General features: G+C 54.7%; 1 protein-coding gene across 4 annotated transcripts in view; it reads left to right on the top strand.

Annotated features, from left to right (window-relative positions):
• plcd1a (phospholipase C, delta 1a) overlaps nt 1-13,035 on the top strand; it is a 173,268-nt gene extending 160,233 nt beyond the window's left edge. For 2 of the 4 annotated variants that reach the window (XM_055649035.1, XM_055649028.1), the window contains 5 exons: nt 416-532; nt 3,755-3,933; nt 7,925-8,060; nt 10,037-10,186; nt 12,784-13,035. In XM_055649035.1, coding sequence (XP_055505010.1) covers nt 416-532; nt 3,755-3,933; nt 7,925-8,060; nt 10,037-10,186; nt 12,784-12,866 — 665 coding nt within the window. In that variant the 3' untranslated portion in view covers nt 12,867-13,035. The remainder of the gene's footprint in view (nt 1-415; nt 533-3,754; nt 3,934-7,924; nt 8,061-10,036; nt 10,187-12,783) is intronic. The other 2 variants (XM_055649044.1, XM_055649054.1) reach the window with 2 other exon arrangements.
• The last annotated feature ends 248 nt before the right edge of the window (nt 13,036-13,283 follow it).

Below are 13,283 nucleotides of genomic sequence, written 5' to 3'. Positions count from 1 at the left end.
TAGGTAATCAAGGGTAGTCGAAGGTAGTCGTAGATAGTCTTCAACATAGTCGAAGGGAGATCGAAGGAGATCGAAGGAGGTCGTCTTCACTCTCCACTATTTGGTGTCCAATTTTCCCGAAGCTGGTTGTAGCTGGTCTTCAACATAGTCGAAGGAGGTTGAAGGAGGTCTTCAACATAGTCGAAGGAGGTTGAAGGAGGTCTTCAGCATAGTCGAAGGAGGTCTTCAACATGACACTTTTTCAAACTCTCCTAAACTCTTCTAAACTGGCCAATTAGGTCTCCGCAGTGGGACAGCCCCTTCAGTGCGGGGATCTCTGGTTGGTGCGGACTCGGTGGGCCGAAGGGCCTGTTTCCGTGCTGTATCGCTAAACTAGACTAAACTAAAGATGCTAATGGCCTCTTGTCTCTTGCAGGTACCCCCTTCGCCCAGCTGAACGCCCGGCAGCTGAGCAGGATATACCCGGCTGGCCTGAGGACAGACTCATCCAATTACTCCCCCATTGACATGTGGAATGTTGGCTGCCAAATAGGTGAACATTTACAGGAAGGGGATGAGGAGGAATCTCTTTAGCCAGAGGGTGGTGAATCTGTGGAATTCATTGCCACAGACGGCGGTGGATATTTTTACGGGGGATGTTGACAGATTCTTAATTCGTACGGGTGTCGGAGGTTATGGGGAGAGGGCAGGAGAATGGGGTTGAGAGGGAGAGATAGATCAGCCATGATTGAATGGCGGGGTAGACTGGATGGGCCGAATGGCCTAATTCTCCTCCTTGAACGTATGAACCAGCCCGACCAGTTGGCACATCGAGGCGAATCACATGACCTCCCTTTCCTTCCCCTCCCCCTCCCCCCCCCCCCCCCCCCCCCCCCCCCGCCCCCCCCGCCCCGCCATTAGTCCCACCGACACGCCGCCCGCCATTAGTCCACCGCCCTGGCGCTGCCTTACCTCACGTCATGTACACTGCACTAGGAAAGATTGCAATTGGACGGGGACGTGGACAGTAAAAGCTCAAGGGAGTTGTGGGCCAAACAAGGGAAAGTGAGACTGGTGTAGATGGGGCATCCTGGTCAGCGGGGTGGGTCGGGCTGAAGGGCCTGTTTCCGTGGTGCATGACTATTGAGGGAGTGCAGCGTAGGTTCACCAGGTTAATTCCCGGGATGGCGGGACTGTCAAATGCTGAGAGAATGGAGCAGCTGGGCTTGTGCACTCTGGAGTTTAGAAGGATGAGAGGGTATCTCATTGAAACATATAAGATTGTTAAGGGCTTGGACACGCTAGAGGCAGGAAACATGTTCCCGATGTTGGGGGAGTCCAGAACCAGGGGCCACAGTTTAAGAATAAGGAGTAAGCCATTTAGAACGGAGACGAGGAAACACTTTTTCTCACAGAGAGTGGTGAGTCTGTGGAATTCTCTGCCTCAGAGGGTGGTGGAGGCAGGTTCTCTGGATACTTTCAAGAGAGAGCTAGATAGGGCTCTTAAAGATAGCAGAGTCAGGGGATATGGGGAGAAGGCAGGAACGGGGTACTGATTGGGGATGATCAGCCATGATCACATTGAATGGCGGTGCTGGCTCGAAGGGCCAAATGGCCTCCTCCTGCACCTATTGTCTATTGTCTATTGTCTATGTCGTTAAGCTGGACAGGGCACAGAGAAAGGCGTATGAGGATGTTGCCAGGACTCGAAGGCCTGAGCTTCAGGGAGTGGCTAGGCAGGCTCACACCTTCATTCCTGGGACCATTTGACTTTCCTCCGGGTGCTCCGGTTTCCTCCCACACCCCATAGACGTGTGGGATTAATCGGCCCCTTTGTAAAAAATTGCCCCCAGTGTGGGTGCATAGGATGAAAAGTCAATTAACATCAAACTAGTGTGAGCGGGTGATCGATGGTCAGTGTGGTGTCGATGGCTGATGTTTCCATGCTGTATGTCGAAGCTATGCTAAACCATTCCAATGCCTACCTTGTGGGTTCGCCACAGATGCCTTGTTACTTCCTGACATTAAAGATAAAGAGATATGGAAGGATATGTGACAAACGCTGGCAACAGCACGAGTTTGTATTGGACATCTTGGCTGGTATGGACAAGTTGGGCCGAAGGGCCTGTTTCCATGCTGTATGACTCTGGAATGGGTCTTTAAATATTTTTTCATTGAATATCTCTCCCTTTCTCTGTCTGTACCTCTCTCCCTCCCTCTCTCTCCCCCTCTCTCTCTGTCTCTTTTTCTCTCTTTTTCTCTGTCTTCTCTCTCTCTCTCTCTCTCTTTCTCTCCTCCTCTCTTTCTCTCCTCCCCTCTTTCTCTCCTCCTCTCTTTCCTCTCCTCCCCCTCTTTCTCTCCTCCTCCTCCCTCCTTCTCCTTCTTCTCCTCTCTCTCTCTTCTCTCCCTCTCCTCCTCCTCCCCTCTCTCTTTTTTCCCCTCTTTCCTCTCTTCTCCTCTTCTCTCCTCTCTGCCTCCCCTCTCCTCTCTCTCTCCTCTCTCTCTTTTCTCCTCTTTCTCCTCTCCTCTCCTCTCCTCTTCTCTGTTCTTCTCTTTCTCTCTCTTCTCCTCCCTTTCTTCTCTCCTCCTCCTCTTCTCTCTCTTCTCTCCCCCTCTCTTCTCTCTTCTCTTTCCCTCTCCTCTCTCCCTCTTCTCTCGCTCTCCCTCCTCTCCTCCCTCTCTCTCTTCTCCTCTCTCCCCTCTCTCCCTCTCCCTCTCCTCTCTCTCTCTCTCTCCCTCTCTCTTCTCTCCTCCCTCTCCCTCTCTTCTCTCTCTCCTCTCCCTCTCTCCTCCTTTCCCCTCTCCCTCCTCTTCTCTCCTCCCTCTCCCTCCCTCCTCCTCTCTTCTCTTCCTCTCTCTCCTCCTCTCTCCTCTCCTCTCCCCTCTCCTCTTCTCTCTCCTCTCTCTCTCCTCTCTCTCTCCCTCTTCTCTCTCTCAATCACTCTTTCCACTTCCTCCTTCAATCTCTCTCCCTCCTTCCCTCTCCCTCTCTCTCCCCTCCTCTCTCTCTCCCTCCCTCCTTCTCTCTCTCTCCCTCTTCTCTCACTTCTCTATCTCTCCTCTCTCCTCCCTCTCCCTCTCCTCTCTCTCCTCTCTCTCTCCTCTCCTCTCCTCCTCTCTCTTCCCTCTCCTCTCTCCTCTCCTCTCCCTCCTCCCCTCTTCTCCCTCTCTTCTCTCCTCCCTCTCTCTCTCTCCTCTCTCCTCCTCTCCTCTTCTCTCCTTCTCCTCCTCCTCTCTCTCTCCTCTCTCAACTCTCCCCCCTCCTCCCCCTCCCCCTCTCTCTCCTCTCCTCCTTCCTCCTCTCCTTCTCCTCTCCCTCCCTCTCTCTCTCCTCTCTTTTCTTTCTCCCTCTCCTCCTCCTCTCCTCTCTCTCCTCTCTCTCCTCCCTCTCTCCTCCCTCTCTCTTCCTCTCTGTTCTCTCTCTTCCCTCTCCTCTCCTTCTTTCCCCTCCTCTCTCCTCTCCTCTCTCCCTCCTCCCCTCTCTCCTCTGCCCTCCCTCCTCTCTCTCCTCCCTCTCCCTCTCTCTCCTCCCTCCTCTCTGCTCTCCCCCCCCTCTCCTCTCCTCCCTCCCCCCTTCTCCTCTCTCCCTCTCCCCTCTCCTCTCCCTCCTCTCTCCTCTCGCCGCCTCCTCCTCCCTCTCCTCCCCTCTCTATCTTCCCCTCTTTCCTCCCACTCTTTCTCTCTCTCTCTCTCTCCCCCCCTCTTTCTCTCTCCCCTCCCTCTAACCCTCCTGCCCATTCTCTCTGTGCCCCTTGCTCCTGCTTTGCCGCCACAGTGGCCCTGAACTTCCAGACTCCAGGAGAGGAGATGGACGTCTACCAGGCCAAATTCCGTGAGAATGGTTTTGCCGGCTACAACCTGAAGCCAAAGTTCCTCCGAGAGAAGAAGCCGACCTTCGACCCCAAGAACGTGCAGAAAGGGGCGTGGCTGGACCGCAAGAAGCTGCACGTGATGGTAAAGTGTTGTAAATGCCCGTGCAACTTTTATTCTGCAGTTGTATAGGGCTCTGGTGAGACCACATCTAGAGTATTGCGTACAGTTTTGGTCTCCTAGTTTGAGGAAGGACATCCTTGTGATTGAGGCAGTGCAGTGTAGGTTCACAAGATTGATCCCTGGGATGGCGGGACTGTCATATGAGTAAAGATTGAAAAGACTAGGCTTGTATTCACTGGAGTTTAGAAGGATGAGGGGCATTCTTATAGAAACATATAAAATTATAAAAGGACTGGATAAGCTAGATGCAGGAAAAATGTTCCCAATGTTGGGCGAGTCCAGAACCAGGGGCCACAGTCTTAGAATAAAGGGGAGGCCATTTAAGACTGAGGTGAGAAAAAACCTTTTCACCCAAAGAGTTGTGAATTTGTGGAATTCCCTGCCATAGAGGGCAGTGGAGGCCAAGTCACTGGATGGATTTAAGAGAGAGTTAGATAGAGCTCTAGGGGCTAGTGGAGTCAAGGGATATGGGGAGAAGGCAGGCATGGGTTATTGCTTGGGGACGATCAGCCATGAACACAATGAATGGCGGTGTTGGCTCGAAGGGCCGAATGGCCTCCTGCACCTATTGTCTATGTTTCGCTGTAACTCAGCTGGTCAGGCAGCACCCCATAGAGAGACCCAGCACGGGACCAGGCCCTTCGGCCCACTGAGTCCGCACAGTGACGCAGCGGGTAGAGCTGCTGCCTCACCACGCCAGAGGCCTGGGTCCGATCCTGACCTCGGCTGCACTGTGTGGGTGGAGTTTGCACGTTCCCCTCCCCCCCCGTGACCTCGGGTGGCTCGAGTGTCTCTCAAGGAAATACCCGTCCAGTTGGTGTGACCATCTAACTCAACCCTTCAGCTCCAAAGACAGACACAAGGCGCTGTAGTAACTCAGTGGGGAACCCAACCCAAAACGTCGCCCATCCCTTTTGTCCAGAGATGCTGCCTGTCCCACTGAGTTATTCCAGCACTTTGTGCCTATCTTCGGTGACTACCAGCATCTGCGGTACTTTGTTACTACCTTCAGCTCCAAAGCACACGGCATTGGGGGTTCAGTATTGATGTGGATAGAGAACTGGCTGGCAAACAGGAAGCAAAGAGTAGGAGTAAACGGGTCCTTTTTCACAATGGCAGGCAGTGACTAGTGGGGTACCGCAAGGCTCAGTGCTGGGACCCCAGCTATTTACAATATATATTAATGATCTGGATGAGGGAATTGAAGGCAATATCTCCAAGTTTGCGGATGACACGAAGCTGGGGGGCAGTGTTAGCTGTGAGGAGGATGCTAGGAGACTGCAAGGTGACTTGGATAGGCTGGGTGAGTGGGCAAATGTTTGGCAGATGCAGTACAATGTGGATAAATGTGAGGTTATCCATTTTGGTGGCAAAAACAGGAAAGCAGACTATTATCTAAATGATGGCCGACTAGGAAAAGGGGAGATGCAGCGAGACCTGGGTGTCATGGTACACCAGTCATTGAAAGTAGGCATGCAGGTGCAGCAGGCAGTAAAGAAAGCGAATGGTATGTTAGCTTTCATAGCAAAAGGATTTGAGTATAGGAGCAGGGAGGTTCTACTGCAGTTGTACAGGGTCTTGGTGAGACCACACCTGGAGTATTGCGTACAGTTTTGGTCTCCAAATCTGAGGAAGGACATTATTGCCATAGAGGGAGTGCAGAGAAGGTTCACCAGACTGATTCCTGGGATGTCAGGACTGTCTTATGAAGAAAGACTGGATAGACTTGGTTTATACTCTCCAGAATTTAGGAGATTGAGAAGGGATCTTATAGAAACTTACAAAATTCTTAAGCGGTTGGACAGGCTAGATGCAGGAAGATTGCTCCCGATGTTGGGGAAGTCCAGGACAAGGGGTCACAGCTTAAGGATAAGGGGGAAATCCTTTAAAACCGAGATGAGAAGAACTTTTTTCACACAGAGAGTGGTGAATCTCTGGAACTCTCTGCCACAGAGGGTAGTCGAGGCCAGTTCATTGGCTATATTTAAGAGGGAGTTAGATGTGGCCCCTTGTGGCTAAGGGGATCAGAGGGTATGAAGAGAAGGCAGGTACGGGATACTGAGTTGGATGATCAGCCATGATCATATTGAATGGCGGTGCAGGCTCGAAGGGCCGAATGGCCTACTCATGCACCTAATTTCTATGTTTCTATGTTGGACAACTGTGTTTCAGGAGCTGAATTTAACGGGGACTATTCCTAAAGTGATCCCCGAGTATGGAAATTGGAATGGCTGGACACAAATCCTGACCTGCCGTTTGATCCCAGCATCAACTAACATTGGACTACTGATGCACCCTCAACTCTCTCATATCACACAGAGTCTAACGCAGCCCAGCCCAGACCATCACGCAAACCAACCTCCCTTCCATTGACTCCATCTACACCTCACGCTGCCTCAGCAAGGACTCTAGCAATGACGCAGGTTACTCCTAAAATAATCAAGGACCAGTCTCACCCCCTGTTCTCCCCTCTCCCATCTGGCAAGAGGTGCAGAAGTGTGAAAACGCACACCTCCAGATTCAGGGACAGTTTCTTCCCAGCTGTTATCAGGCAACTGAACCGTCCTCTCACCAACTAGTGAGTGGGCCTGACCTCCCATCTCCCTCATTGGAGGCCTTCAAACTATATTTAATCAAACTTTCTCGGATGGATTTAAGAGAGAGTTAGATAGAGCTCTAGGGGCTGGTGGAGTCAGGGGATATGGGGAGAAGGCAGGCACGGGTTATTGATTGGGGACGATCAGCCATGATCACAATGAATGGCGGTGCTGGCTCGAAGGGCCGAATGGCCTCCTCCTGCACCTATTTTCTATGTTTCTATCTTGCACTAAACATTATTCCCTTTATCCTGTATCTGTCCACTGTGGACGGCTCGATTGTAATCGCGTGTCATCTTTCCGCTGGCTGGTTAGCACGTAACAAAAAGGCTTTTCACTGTACCTCGGTACACGTGACAATTAACTAAACTAACTACCTAACTAATCAGCAGCAAGTAAGAATTTCATTATTCCGGATCTGGTGCATATGACAATTAGTTTTACTAATTAAACATTATTCTGGATCTGGTGCATATGACTAATTAGTTTTACTAATTAAACTAAACAGGGCTATCCCAAATGAAGTATCCCCCAATCTTCCAATGCACCTGGTTCCAGCACTTGGACTTTTTATTTTATTTGCACTTTCTCTTTAGCTTTTATACTTTAACATAATGGGGTTGAGTGGGAAAGATAGATCAGCCAGATAGAGTGGCGGTGTTGACTTGATGGGTTGAATGGCCTAATTCTGCTCCTATCACCTATGAACCCTATTCTGGACAATACTTTGTGTTCCACCTACGCCTTGACCAGCCCCCGAACACGGGCACATCGTCCCTCGCTTCCCACCGCCGCCCCTCCGCCTCTGTGCTCACGAGGTCACCATCGCTCCCTTCCCTCGAAGCCCTCGGGAGGTGAGAGAGCATGGGTGGCACGGAGGGGATGGGCTGAATGGCCTCTCTGGCACCATGTCTCTATCTCCGTCACATCGCCCACTGAAATCAGTCTCCTCAATAGCACCATGGATAGGTCTAGTTCTCAGCCATAGGTTCACGTTCATGATAGGAGCAGAATTAGGCCATTCGGCCCATCAACTCTACTTTGTCATTCAATCATGGCTGATCTCCTAACCCAATTCTCCTGCCCTCTCCCCATAACCCTTGACATCCGTACTAATCGAGAATCTCTACCTTAAAAATATCCACTGCCATGGCCTCCACAGCCGTCTGTGGCAATGAATTCCACAGATTCACCACACTCCGCCTCGAGAAATTCCTCCTCATCTCCCTCCTGAAGGGACATCCTTTAATTCTGGTCCCAGACTCTGCCACTAGTGTAAACATCCTCTCCACATCCACTCCATCCAGGCCTTTCGCTAGTTGGGAGTTTTCAATGAGGTCCCCTTCTGTCCGCAGATCATCTCGGCCCAGCAGCTGCCGAAGTCCAACATGGCCAAGCCCAGGTCAGCCGTGGACCCCCTGGTAACCGTGGAGGTGTACGGTGTCAAAGAGGACAACAGCCAGCAAGTAACGGATCACATCGACAACAACGGTAAGGGTGGCCCCAGCAAGGTAGGGGTTAACAGCAGTGGGTCAGGCCCAGGGTAAGACACTGTGCAATGGACCAAAAGGCAGGTACGTGTGGGACTAGCAACTTGGGCCCACCAGCAAGGCTTCTGGGAATCATTGGGTTAATGTATGATGAGCGTCTGATGGCACTGCTTTGTAATCGCTGGAGTTTAGAAGGATGAGGGGGAGGAATCTTTAGTTTAGTTTAGTTCAGAGATACAGCGCAGAAACAGGCCCTTCGGCCCACCGAGTCCGCATCGACCAGCGATCACCCCCACACACTAACACCATCCTACACACACTAGGGACAATTTACAATTTTTACCAAAAGACAATTTACCTCCAAACCTGGAGTGTGGGAGGAAACCAGAGCACCCGGAGAAAACCCACGCAGGCCACAGGGAGAACATGCAAACTCCGTACAGACAGCACCCGTAATCAGGGTTGAACCCGGGTCCCTGGCGCAGTCAGGCAGCAACTCTACCGCTGCGCCACCGTGCTGCTCTGATTGAAACTTACCACAATAGTGAGAGGCCTGGATAGGGTGGATGTGGAGAGGATGTTTCCACTAGTGGGAGAGTCCAGCACCAGAGGGGGAGCAGCCTCAGAATGAAAGGACACATCTTTAGAAAGGAGATGAGGAGGAATTTCTACAGTCAGAAGGGCTGAGGGTGAATCTGTGGAATTCATTGCCACAGATGGCAGTGGAGGCAAGAAGTCAATGGATATTATTTGGGCAGAAATTGACCGATTTGTGGCTAGTATGGGTGTCAGGGGTTACGGGGAGAAGGCAGGAGAAGGAGAGATAGATCAGTGGAGTAGACTCGTTACAGATACAGCGTGGAAACTGTGCTTGCGGCCCACCGAGATCCCGCCCCGTACACCAACACTACGCTACACACTAGGGGGCGATTTACAATTTACAGAAGCCAATTTACCCGCACGTCTTTGGAGGTGCGGAAGGGAACTGTGGAGCACCCGGAGAAAACCCACGCAGTCACGGGGAGAACGCACAAACTCCGCACACACAGCACCCGAGGTGGGAATGGAACCGGTGCCACTGGAGCTGTGAGGCAGCAGCTCTACCCGCTGCACCATAGAAACATAGACAATAGGTGCAGGAGGAGGCCATTCAGCCCTTCGAGCCTGCACCGCCATTCAATATGATCATGGCTGATCATCCAACTCAATATCCCGTACCTGCCTTCTCTCCATACCCCCTGATCCCCTTAGCCACAAGGGCCACATCTAACTCCCGCTTAAATATAGCAATAATATAAATATCATGGCTGATGGTCCCCAATCAATAACCTGTGCCTGCCTTCTCCCCATATCCCTTGATTCCACCAGCCCCTAGAGCTCTATCTAACTCTCTCTTAAATCCATCCAGTGATTTGGCCTCCACTGCCCTCTGTGGCAGGGAATTCCACAAATTCACAACTCTTTGGGTGAAAACGTTTTTTTCTCACCTCAGTCTTAAATGGCCTCCCCTTTATTCTAAGACTGTGACCCCTGGTTCTGGACTCGCCCAACATTGGGAACATTTTTCCTGCATCTAGCTTGTTCAGTCCTTTTATAATTTATATAATATATAATATAATATATTTTTCCTACATCTAGCTTGTCCAGTCCTTTTATAATTTTTTATGTTTCTATATGATCCCCCTCATCCTTCTAAACTCAAGTGAATACAAGCCTAATATTTTCAATCTTTCCTCATACGACAGTCCCGCCATCCCAGGGATCAATCTCGTGAAACTACACTGCACTGCCTCAATCACAAGAATGTCCTTCCTCAAATTAGGAGACCAAAACTGGACACAACTGTGGTGTAGTGATGTTTGGGGTGGGGGCCCCAGTGGCAAGCGGGTCTCGCTGGGGTCCGAGCCGTGTTTATGTGGTTACTAAAGCTGCCGGTGTGTCTAATCCCTTCCTCCCTTCCCCCATCCCTCACTGCAGGCTTCAACCCCATGTGGAACACCTCCTTCCAGTTTGACGTGTCGGTCCCTGAGTTAGCCATCATCCGGTTTCTGCTACAGGACTACGATATCTCATCCAGGAACGACTTCATCGGGCAGTTCAGCCTGCCCCTCACCAGCATTCAGCTAGGTACCGTCCCCAAACCTCCCCTGCCCTCAACACCCCTCCCTCCCCTCCACTCCACACCCCTCCCCTCCACACCACCCCTCCTCCCCCCTCCACACCCCTCCCCTCCCCTCCACACCCCTCCCCCTCCTCCCCTCCACACCCCTCCCCTCCCCTCCACACCCCTCCCCACCCCTCCACACCCCTCCCTTCCCCGCCCCTCCCTCCCCTCCCCTCCCCTCCCCTGCACCCCCCTCCCCTCCCCTCCCTCCACACCCCTCCTCCCCCCCTCCACACCCCCCTCCTCCTCCCCTCCACACCTCTCCCCTCCCCTCCACACCCCCTCCACACCCCTCCACCACCCTCCCTCCACACCCCCACCCCTCCCCCCCTCCCCTCCCCTCCACACCCCTCCCCTCCACACCCCTCCCCTCCACACCCCTCCCCCTTCCCTCCACACCCCTCCCCTCCCCCTCCACACCCCTCCCCTCCCCTCCCACACCCTCCCCTCCCCTCCCCACCCCTCCCCTCCCCTCCACACCCCTCCCCTCCCCTCCACACCCCTCCCCTCCCCTCCACACCCTCCCCCCTCCCCTCCACACCCCCTCCCCTCCCATCCCCTCCACACCCCTCCCCTCCCCTCCCACACCCCTCCCCTCCCATCCCCTCCACACCCCTCCCCCCCTCCACACACCCCCCTCCCACACCCTCCCCCCCCCCTCCACACCCCTCCCCTCCCATCCCCCTCCTCCCCTCCCCCCTCCCCTCCCCTCCACACCCCCCCCCCCCTCCCATCCCCTCCACACCCCTCCCCTCCCCCTCCACACCCTCCCCCTCCCCTCCACACCCCCCTCCCCTCCCCTCCACACCCCTCCCCCTCCCCTCCACACCCCTCCCCTCCCCTCCACGCCCCTCCCCTCCCCTCCACTCCACCCCCTCCCCTCCCCTCCCCTCCCCCACACACACTCCCCTCCACACCCCTCCCCTCCCCCTCCCCCCTCCCTCCCCTCCCCTCACCCTTCCCCCTCCACTCCCCTCCCCTCCCCTCCCCTCCCCTCCACACCCCTCTCCCCACCCCCCCTCCCTCCCCTCCACACCCCTCCACACCCCTCCACACCCTCCCCCCCCCCCTCCCCTCTCCCCACCCCTCCCACCCCTCCCCACCCCTCCTCCACCCCTCCCCTCCACACCCCTCCCCCTCCCCTCCACCCCCTCCCCTCCCCCTCCACCACCCCTCCACACCCCTCCCCTCCCTCCACCCCCCCCCCCTCCACACCCTCCACACCCCTCCCCTCCACACTCCTCCCCTCCACACCCCTCCCCTCCTCCACTCCCCACCCCTCCCCTCCCCTCCCTCCCCTCCACCCCCTCCCCTCCACACCCCATGCCGACCAACATGCCCCATCTACACTAGTCCCACCAGCATGCATGCGGTCCATATCCCTCTAAACCTGTCCTATCAATGTACCTGTCTAAATGCTTCTTAAATGTTGTGATAGTCCCAGCCTCAACCAGCTTGTTCCATACACCCACCACCCTTTGTGTAAAAAAGTTACCCCTCAGGTTCCTATTAAATCTCCCCCCCCTTCACCTCAAGCCTATGTCCTTTGGTCCTCGATTCACCAACTCTGGGCAAGAGACTGTGATTCACCATATCCATAGCCCCCATGATCTCATACACCTCTATAAGATCTCCCCTCATCCTCCTGTGCTCCAGGGAATTAAGCCCTATCCTACTCAACATTTGCCTCCAGCTCAGGCCCTCAAATACAACAGCAGGAGGGAGATGAGAGCGTGGCCAGGGTGGTGGGCTCCTTGATGATGCTGGCCACGTCTCCCATAGATCCCACTCGTGGTGGGGAGGTCAGTACCTGTGATGGAGCAGGCAGTGTCCACCACTCTAGTCTCCTTTGTATATCCCAGGGTGTTTGAGTAACACATCTGTGTCCATTGCTGCCTTAGTGACCGCCATTTTGTTCCTCCCTTCCCCCCCTTCTCCCCCTTCCCTCAACTCTCTCTTCCCCCTCTCTCTATTCCCTCCCCTCTCTCTCTCTTCCCCCCTCTATATATACCCCCCTCACACTCTCTCCCCTCCGCACTCCCTCTCCCTCTCTTCCCACCTCTCTCTCTCTTCCCTCCCTCTCTATATACCATCCTCTCTCTCCCCTCTCTCATCTATCTCTCTCCCCTTTTTCTCTCTCTCTCCCACTGTCCTCCCCTCTCCCTCTCTCCTTCCCCATCCCCCTCTCCCCCCCTCTCCTCCCCCCCCTTCCCCTCTCTCCTCTCCTCCGCCCCCCTCCCTCCCTCCCCTCCTCCCCCCCCCCTCTCCCCCCCCCCCTCTCCTCCCCCCCCTCTCCTCTCTCCCCCCTCTCTCCCCCCCCTCTCCTCTCTCCCCTCTCCACTCCTCCCCTCTCCTCTACTCTCTCCCCCTCCCCTCTCTCTCCCCCCCTCCCCTCTCTCCCTCTCCCCCCCATCTCTCCTCTCTTCCCCTCTCTCTCCCCTCTCTCTCCCCCCTCTCCCTCTCTCCCCCTCTCTCCCCCCCCCTCTCCCCCCCCTCTCCCTCTCTCCCCCCTCTCTCTCCCCCCTCCCCCCTCCCCCCCCCCCTCTCCCCGTGTGTACAGGGTACCGCCACATCCACCTGCTGTCCATGAACGGTGACCCGCTGCCGTCTGCGTCCCTCTTTGTCCACATCATGATCGAGTGAGTGAGTGAGTGTGAGTGAGTGAGACCCCCCGTGGCCACTGTCTCCTCCAGGGAGGGGCCGACTGAAGGAGGGGAGCCCCCTCTGCGTGAGTGACGGACAGAGACGCAGGGAGCGGGGCGAGGACTCGAGGGGACTCTTGCATCTTTGCTTTGTGGGCACGGAGGGGGGGGGTTTGGGGGGGAGGGGGGGAGGGGGGGGGGGGGGGGGTAAACGGTTTGGTGCGGCGGATGCAGTTTGCATCGACCAAGCTTTCTGGCCTTATTGTTTTGTTATTTTTCCCGCCCCCGCGTACTCCAAGTAGAACACTTATATACGGGCGAGAGGAGATTGCTCGCCTTAATGTCGGGGGCTGGTCGGTTACAGGAATGGCGGTTTATTCTCTACAAGTCTAATAAAAAGAGCTCCACTCACACCCAC

The sequence above is a fragment of the Leucoraja erinacea genome, chromosome 2, assembly GCF_028641065.1.
Source record: "Leucoraja erinacea ecotype New England chromosome 2, Leri_hhj_1, whole genome shotgun sequence".
NCBI lineage: Eukaryota > Metazoa > Chordata > Chondrichthyes > Rajiformes > Rajidae > Leucoraja > Leucoraja erinaceus.
Note: the sequence above shows the minus strand (reverse complement) of the source record. Positions and strands in the feature narration are given on the sequence as shown.